Here is a 9393-nt window from a genome sequence, read left to right on the forward strand (position 1 = left end):
CCGGGGTCCATCGACAGCTCCGGGGGTCCCCGACACCTCCGGGGTCCGTCAACAGCTCCCGGTGCCCCCGACACCTCCGGGGTCCATCAACAGCTCCCAGAGCCCTCAACAGGCCCTGGCCCTGGGACCCCCCCCCCCCCCCCAGTTCCTCGTACACCCCCCGGTATCCGTGTCCCTCCACACCCGTGGCCATGAGACCCCCCTCAACACCCACCGGAGCCCAGAGTCCCCCTGAGACATCCCCCTGGATGTTTCATCCCTGAACACGGAGACACCTTCCCCCCAGCACCCACCTGAATTCGTGATTACCCTCAATCCCCCTCCAGCAGCAGCCTGAGCCCCCCCTGGAATATCAGACCTCCCCAGAACCCCTAAGACGCTCCCCAGCACCCACCTGAGCCCATGAACACCTTGAGACCTCCACCTGCACCTGCCTGAGTCCTCAAGCACCCACAGATCCCCCCCAGCACCCACCTGAGCCCATGAACACCTTGAGACCACCCCCAGCACCTACCTGACTCCCCTATGACCCACAACCCCCCCCAAGAACCACCTGAGCACCCCCAGACCCCCATCATCGCCTTAAGACACCCCACACAGCACCCACATGAACCCTGAGCATATTCAAACACCCCCCAGTAACCAAGACCCCCTGAGCCCACAGCACCCCTGAGACCCGCCCCAGCACCCCCAAAGCCTTCCACAGCCAGATCCCACAGCATCCATAACACCTCCCTCCACCCTCAAGCACCCCTAAAGTTCCCAGTATCACCCCACAGCACCCACCCATCACCCTTCCAGCCCCACCAGAAGTTCCTTCAGGCCCATTTACCTCCTCCACCCCCCCAGGGAGACCCATCCAGTGCCCCCTGAATCCCAGTTACACCCAACCCCAGGGGGGACATGGATCATGGATGCCCATTCCCACAGCTCAAGAGACAAGCAATGAGCATGCAGTTAACACTTCCTAAAAAACATGGGAAAGCCCTAAAAAATTGTGGGAAAGACTTCTAGGAGTAAAGGGCTGGGAGATGGAGCAAGAGGAGGTCCCTGGAGCCACCCCTAGCGTGAAAAGCTCGGGAGAAAGCAGGAGCAGGAGGTCTCACTCTCACCCCATTCTCATGCCTGTACTTTAGTTCTTAATTGCAATTAATTGCATTTTCAGAGGCAGCTGTTGCTGGTGAGACAGGTGTTTTTGGTATCTCTCTGCTCCCTTTTCACAGAATCCTGGAATGGTTTGGGTTGGAAGAGACCTTAAAGATCATCTCATTCCACTGCCCTTGTTCCATTGGACCGGGTTGCTCAGAGCAGCCTTGTTTAAAAGTTCTTGGCCTCAACAACTTCCTGCAGCGCTGAATTCTGCAGCTGAATTAAACATTGCAAGAAAAAGGACTTCCCATGTTTGGAGTTCCTACCCTGTCAATCCCAGTGTGGGGAGTGGGATGGTCTCCTCATCCTGATTTTACTGCCTTTCAGGGGGAATGGGGTGAAATTCTGGGAGATGCTGCTGGGCAAGACCCAAAACCCCTGGCTGGGACACTGAAAGCTTTGGCTGAAGATTTGTTCCAACTTGTCAGAAGCTCCTCTGGATTCTCCAAGGTGGATTCATCCACGGGAGTAAACGCCTGCTGGCTTTGGGCTGGTATCCGAGATCTTCCCAATCTTGGCTTGGCTGAGGCAGCTCCTCTAATTCTTGTGGAGCGCCTTGAGGAATTACAGTTTAAAAGGAAACAACCTGGTTTAAAAAAAAAAAATTCCTGTGGTCCAAATATGCATTTCCCGCTTGCTATTAATATCTCAGGCCTTGATCCTCCTCCAAATGCTCATGCAGGCATTTAAGGGCTTGCAAAGGAGTGGTGCCTTTGATTCCAGAGTGGGAATGTTTGCCGGGATCGTGAATTATTAAAGATAAAAGATGCTTTCAAGTGTAACGCGCTGCCCATGATTTATTTGCTTTCCTGGTGCTTCTCCCAGCCTGGCAATGAAAAATTCATTTCCAAGTTTCGTGTGGAGGTTTGGAGTAACTCATACTTTGGGCACAAACTCCAGCCTTTTTTTTCTAGAGGTGGTTTCCAGTGGAACAAGACAGACTTTTCTTTCTGCCTGCTGCTCTGGGAAGCCTTTTATTTTTCAGCTCCCACTTTGGGCCCTGTTGGTGGTCCTTCCCTGCAGCAGCAATGTTGCATTTGGGAGGAATGGCTGCAGCTGCTGCCATCTAATGGGAGATTTCAGCCTCCACAGATAATTAAAAAAAAATAAAAAATATATACGTAAAAAATAAATAAAATAAAAACTAGAATAAACCAAAATAAAACCTTTCCCTGCACAATCCTGCTGCCACTCAGTGAACCAGCATCTTCCACACTTAATCTCAGCACATTTAGGCAAAGGGAAAAGCTGATCTGATGGGTGGCTGGGTGGCTTTGCACAGGAAGTGTTGCAGCCCCAGTAAAAAGAACCTTTTTGGGTTGATCCATCATTTCAGCTTCTCTCGTTGTGGATCAAACTTTACAGATCTTGTTATGATGCATCTCTTATTATGGGTCAAACTTGCAAAGTACTCTTGGATTTACATTATTTTAAGATAAAAGCAGGAATAGTGAAGATGAGCCTAAACAAAAACAAGAAGCCATTCCAGATATCCCAGATAACAAACCCAGGCACAGCTCTGAGCTGAGCCACATAAACCCTTCCCAAGGAGATGCTCCAGCAGTAAAAATGTCATTTAAAGAAACATGGTAAAGAGGGATAGACACAGAATGGGAGCATAAATATATTGCATCAAGAAAAGAAAGCATTTAAATGATAGGGCCAAGGGAAGATGAGTTGGGACAGGCTTGAGGAAGACACGTAGGGGATGGAGAATTTAGAGTACAGAGGGCTGGGGGGACAAACTGGGGTGTGCAGGGGAGATAAATTGGGGTGTGCAGGGGAGATAACCCATCCTAAAAGACTCAGAAATTCCTGTGTCGCTGCAAAGTTATACCTGGCTGGTGAAGCTGGGATATATAAAACATATATAATTATATATAAAAATATATGGTGTTACTAGAAACCCCACTCTTGTTGTCACTTTATTTTTCTAAAGCAGAAACTGGCTACTATTAGGCTTTGCCATTATATTCATATAAAGCAAACCCAATTAGGCAGAATTATTTCCCCAAAACCTGCATATAAACACAGTCTTTAAATACTCCTGTTGAACAGCTGGGAATTTACACAGAATTGATAAAAATACTAAAATATAAGCACTGGTATTCTTATTTATTTGGTCTGTATATGTTGGGGGTTTTTTTTCCCTGCAAAAAATACAGTTGTATCAAGCTGTAAAAAGAAAACAAAAGAAAACAACCCTTGAAACTGTGACATGTGCTTATTTAGACTTTTCAAGCTGGATTTAAAACCAATAAAGAGCTGGCTCAGTTGCAGAAGGACAGGATGCAGCAGCTCCCTCTTCCCTGCCCAGCCTGGGATTTGCTACAATAGTCCAAAAATCTGCTCTGGGGGCAACACGATGAAAAAAGCTCTCACAAGCATTTATCTTTTTGTTAGCCTGGACATGCTCTTGGGGCTTTTGAACTTATTTTGAGCAAAATATTCAGTAGATTTCTGTCAGGACCCCTCACTGCTCACTGGCAGGATGAACCAGGAGAGGGAAAAAATTAGCTTTACCTTGCCTAATTGGAGAGATTTAAGTGCAGTTAGGATAAATTGAATATCCCATTGTTCCAGGTAAATCCAATCCAAAAAGTCCCCACTGCCCAGAACACCAACAGCCTTAAACCCCCTTTTTTTATATACTTGGGTGACTCCAGGTATTCATTTCTTCTATCCCAAGGCTTGGTTTTGCTCCCTGCTGCTTCCAGTGTCATTCCAGCATCTCAGATCCAGCCAAGTTCCTTTTCTACCTCTTTCCTTGGTTTTTTTAATCTCCAAAAGAAAGTGATAAAGTTTCCCAACAAGCATTTTGGAGGGCTGGTGTGCCCTGGGGCATGGCAGGAGCTTCTCCACAGTGCCTTTTGCTCTCAGCATCCAAGGAATATCAGGCAAGAAAAACACTTAGGGAGTGGAGAAGGTGTCCAAGGGCTATTTTTATGCTTTTCTGGTTTTCCCTGCAGTTTAAAATCACAGTGTGTGGGGGGTCTGCCCATCACCAGCAGCAGTTCTTTTTCTTCTGGGGTGCCTTTGATACCTCTTCTGCCTTATTTTTTAATTCATCTTCACGAACTTTGAGCAACCTGGGAGAAAAGGAAGCAAATTAGGTGGGTATTTTCCCTATATTTCATATTGCTGTGCTCTTTCTCTTGACAAGCCTTGGAAAAGGAGGCTCAGCAAGGCTGAAAGGAGTCAGGAGCCTTCCAGCTCTGCGTGATCTGAGAACTGGGGACTCTGCTAAAAACACCAACCTAAAATCAAATCACAGACAGAATTTGTTTCAGTCAATGCAGAGGGAAATCAGCAGCATCCCAAAAAGGGTTTTATTAATCTCCTTGCAATTCTGAGTGTTCAGGAGACAACTTACAGCACTTCTCTGGCTCACCCCAGCCATGCACGTGCTGCCCTGAGTTTTCCCTGATGTTCGGACACATGGAGTCTCTGGTGGCGGTGACACACCAGCATTTGGAGTTAAAAAAGCAGGAAGGGAGCCCATTAAACAGAGGGGAGCTGGCAGAACCCAAGCACACTCCCCTCACCTGATGAAGCTGACCATGGACTCCAAGACGTTGTGGCCCGAGGCAGCGCTGCACTCGTAGAACATGAGCTGATGCTCCTGGAAGACACAGATCCCAAAGAGAAATGTAATATCCTTGCCCTGGAATAGCTTAATATGGCAATAAAGAGCCATAGGACAGTCACTGTCAAGGGGAAACAGGAAGGAATCAAGGAAACAAATAACTCAATAACTTATTTACTGGAACGTGAGGGTGAAATCCAGTTTTTCTGGTTGCTATGACTCCAACTTTTAATACCAAGGAAAAGGCTGATACTGCAAAGCAGTATGAGATGTGATGTCCTTTGGTTAGCAGAGACATAACCAGATGTTACCAGCTCATTTGTGCCTGACAGTGACCAATTTGGGAAAATAAGCATCTATTCCCTTGCCCTGCTGTCTCCTTTGTAAAACCATTCGATGGATACTGGCCCAACTCCCATAAACTTTAAAATTAACTCAGTAAAGATGAGATTCTTCTCATTCTTCTCACCTGATTTTTATTAACTATCTATATCTGTAGAGATTAACTGTACTTTAAGTATTTCAGTATCTTTAAAACAGGATAGGGCTTGGTGGGTTTATTGTTTTTATGGTGCTAAGAAGTTATGTGACACTTCACAGCAATGATAAGCAGAGCTGAAAATGTTTTAATTCACAGATCCAGTTCCATAAACTGATTTACTGGAGTGGTGCTGAGCTGAAGCTAAAACAGCAAAGGGAAAGCAAGGCAGGGAAGGGCAAGAGATGGGTCCAGAGAGCACTTTGCCAACCACTGGTGCATGAGGGCTAAATTAGGGGATTCCACCTTTCTCCAGGTCCTCGGGCTGGTGGAATCCATCCATAGCTGTCCCTGCCAAGCTTGGGTGGACACACTTCACCACCTACCTTGGCCAGGCATTCCCCCTCCTTCACAGAGACCTGTCTCTTGGCAGCACAGTCGGTTTTGTTCCCAAGAAGCAGAACAGCAACTCCATCCTCTGCTGCTTCCTGAGTAATCAAAGAGGGGAGAATCAGGAGAGCACCTGAATCTCCCTTGAATCCAAGCTGGCCACACTGTCTACACACTTCTTGGAACACCATGAAAGGATGCCCATGGATTTGGGCTGATAACAAAACTGTAAATTCTTAAACAAGTTTAACAGCATTTAAGAAATTATTTTTTTCCCCTTAAATCATCTGTCCTGGCCTACTAACAGGGCATGAAATGAATTTACTTTGTGTTCAGCTTCAGGAACCCTCCTCAAGGTGTTCTGGCTGGGATTTACATGCACTGAGCAAGGCAACATCCTATTTTGTTCCAGAGATCTCAAACAGTGGCTTTGTACTCAAATGGAAATCTCTGACGAGAAGTTTTTAGTAAGACATGAGTCACCTCCCCTTTTCCAGGACTCGAAGTGGATGATTTTTGATTTAAAAGCATTATCAAAATCAGTTTCAACATTTTCCATTCCTCTAAAATCAGTTTTTCAACATTTTCCATTCCTCTGCGCTGGTTTTTAATTTTTCAAGAGTTGCTCATTATCCTAACAAATTACTCCGGGAAACAGTGGAAAAATATGAAAATTGTCTGTATTTGATTTAAATCCTCCAAGAAAAATTATTTTATAACCAAAGCCAAGCAGAGCCCCCCTGTCAAAGCGTTTGGCCACCCCTAGATGTCCATCCCTAACCAGTGGCAGAGGTGAGGTGGGGAAATGCTGGTTTCAGAGTCACCACCAGCTCCAAGAACTCTTGGACTTCACCCACCTGGATGCAGCTGAGCCAGTAGGTCACGTCGGAGAAGGAGTATTGGGATGTGATGTCGTACATGAGCACGACCCCGTCCGCCTTCCGGAAGAACTGCTTGGTCATGCTGTGGTACCTGGGTGCAATTCAAAGGGTCACCAGCACAGCTTAAGGAGGTTTAGCCTCAGAGTGATGTGAAATCCTAGAGGGAAAACTGGGAATGTCTACAAAAAAAGGCCACCCCCAGGTTTGGCTCTTGTCCTGATGGCAGAGGCCGCCCAAGTGCCAGTTTTATCTTAATTACTTCCTTTATTGTGCTTTATCAGATCACGTACTGTACAGAGTCCCTCCTTAACCCTTCCTTTGCTTAGCAAAGCCAAGAACATTCATTTCCACCAAACCACCAGGAGAAAGAAAGCCACAGGTTGTGTCCTTCAGCAACAGCACAGCACCTCACCTCTCCTGCCCAGCTGAGTCCCACAGGCGGAGGGCAAAGCGCTTGTTGTCCACAACGAGGTTTTTGATCCGATAATCCAGGCCTAGAAGACACAAAAGGGGATATTTGGATACTGTAGCATTCCTCCCTGTGACAGAGGATGGATGGAGAAGGAACATGGTGCAGAGTGGACTGAGGCTGCAGCTCCAGGGGTTGGTTTGAGAGAAGTGAATACCCTTGTATTCTTATACCCTTGTATTCAAGAGAAAAATATATAAGAATGCAAATATAAAGAGCTTAGCCAAGCCATAACAGATAGATACAATATTTGCCTTCATGTATTTAAAAAACTACGTGTTAAATAGGGTTATTTTTGCACTTAAATGGTACAAAATGATTGAAAAATTACAGTGCTCATGGCTTAATGTATGTTTACTTTCAAGTTGAGACTAACATACCCCTGGAAAGAGATCTGCAAATATCATCACTAAATACTATTCACCACTCTCTTCATTTTAGAATATGGGCTCTGGGAGAAGTGGGGTGAAGAGAAGAGAAGAGAATAGATCTGAAAGGCAAAGGGGGAAGCACTGGTATTGGTGCCCTGGGGAGGACAAGGAAGACCAGCATTGCCTGCTCATGAGCATCCAGGCGTGGGAAGTTGGTGGTTCTGGTTGGTCCCTGGGGGTGGGCTGTACCACACACTTGGTGTGAGCTGTAACAGGCATGTAAAGATCACCAGCAGCTCGTGGGGTGGAGGAAAGGGAGTTGCAGTGGTGATCCAAGAGGGTGCTTGGAGAAGAGCTGGAGGAGACCTACCCACAGTGGCGGTGAGGTTGGGGTTGAAGCTGTCGGCGTGTAACCGGTACAGGAAGGATGTTTTGCCCACGTGGGAGTCCCCGACAAACAGCACGTTGTAGAGGTGGTCTGGGTCCAGGGGAGCTTTAGGACAACCCTTTGGGGCAGCTCCTGCTCCCTCTGCAGTCACAGCCTCTGGCTCTCCTGGGCAGGGCTCACCTTCCTGGCTCATTTTCTGACCAAACTCTTGCAGCTTCTCCCGCTGACCAACTCTGAGGTCTTCGCTCTGTTCTCCCAAGAGCTGCCTTGGAGGCTGCACACAGCTGTTGGCTGCATCCCCCAGGGAGCTGTCTGCGAGGACCACCCCCAGCTGATCATTCCCAGCATCTTCCTGTGGTTGGACCCTCAGCTGAGGGGTTGACACTGGTGGCACCTCTTGCTTTGGAGGCTCAGCAGGTCCGGGAGCCACCTGCTCTGGTTCCACCACACGCGGTGTCTTCCCCTCCGGCCGCTGGGCAGGAGCCTGAATCCTCACCGGGTGTCCCTGTGCTGAGACCTGCTCCTGGAGCTCACTTTGGGCTGCCTGTCCTGAAGCACAGAGCCGCCACACATCTGGAATGAGAACATCCTCCTGCATCATTGTTTCCAGCTCTACTGTGCCAGTTTGTGACGGCACCTCGGAGACCGGGGAGGCCGGAGCAGACACAATGTCATCGTGGCCCTGACTTCGTCCTAGACCCTGGGTTTCGACTATATTCCTCACCCCTGCCTCCAGCCTCTCTCCCTGCACCACTTCCAGACCTTGAGCTCCATCCAGAGGCCTCCCCTCTGCAGCAGCCCTCTCTCCCTGTGGTAATTCCACTGCCTGGGTATCCTCCAGGATCTGCCCATCAGGACCCAGCTTTGCTTCCAGACCAAGACCCTCTGCAGCAGTGACAGGCTCAGGATACGAATCAGCCTCAGCTGGAGGGGGCACACGTGTAGCAGCAGCTCCCTGCCATGTGTCTGTGATGTGAGCTGCACACAGACCTGCCCCAACACCTGGAGTCAGGCTCTGCTCCCCTTCCCACATCCCAGTTGCACCCAGGGGTGCCACACCTGTCTCTGCGCTCCCCCCTGGGGTCAATTTGAGCTCATCCTCCTCTGCAAGCAGCTGCATATTGGCACCAGTGCTCTGGCCCTCCAGTGTGTCCAGGCTTTCAGCCTCCTCTCGTGGTTGTGCTCCTGCACCAACCCCCTCTCCCTGCCTGGCTCTTGCTCCCTGTGGATCAAGCACAAGTTCACCCTGTCCTTGTCCCCCACCCTGAGCCTCATCCCTGAGCTGCACAGCTGCATTGTCCCCCTTTCCCTGGGGGGTTTCTGGGCTGGCACCTCCACACAGCTGCATGTCTGTCCAGGAGTCCTGTGTCTCCATTTCCACTAACTCTGCTTTATCCACCTGGTCCAGGGGTTGCACTCCTGGATCCACACTCCCTCCCTGCTCTGTCCCCAGGGAGTCAGTCTCACTCAAGGGCTGCAGATCTGACCCTGTGCTTCTTCCTGGGGCTGATTCAAGCTTATCCACCCCTGTAAGCAGCTGCACATTGCCATCAGTGCTCTGGTTCTCTGATGTGTCTAGGCTTGCAACCCCTTCCCACAGCTGCACACCAGCACCAGCCTCCTCTCCCAGCCCAACTGCTGCTCCATGTGGATCAAGCACAGGCTCCTGTGGCAGCTCACA

The 9393-nt window shown here is 48.8% G+C and overlaps 1 protein-coding gene across 1 annotated transcript in view; it reads right to left on the minus strand.

Moving 5' to 3' along the window:
• Positions 1–4150: 4150 nt before the first annotated feature.
• The window catches only part of RAB44 (RAB44, member RAS oncogene family), a 10623-nt gene continuing 5380 nt past the window's right edge, over positions 4151–9393 (minus strand). The window contains exons 11-16 of the mRNA XM_027665776.1: positions 7695–8285; positions 6897–6978; positions 6461–6575; positions 5600–5701; positions 4695–4771; positions 4151–4238 (exon numbers count right to left, since the gene is read on the minus strand). Of these exons, the coding sequence (XP_027521577.1) occupies positions 4151–4238; positions 4695–4771; positions 5600–5701; positions 6461–6575; positions 6897–6978; positions 7695–8285 (1055 nt within the window). The remainder of the gene's footprint in view (positions 4239–4694; positions 4772–5599; positions 5702–6460; positions 6576–6896; positions 6979–7694; positions 8286–9393) is intronic.

Source organism: Corapipo altera, unplaced genomic scaffold, assembly GCF_003945725.1.
Source record: "Corapipo altera isolate COAL_440 unplaced genomic scaffold, ASM394572v1 202, whole genome shotgun sequence".
NCBI classification, from domain to species: Eukaryota; Metazoa; Chordata; class Aves; order Passeriformes; family Pipridae; genus Corapipo; species Corapipo altera.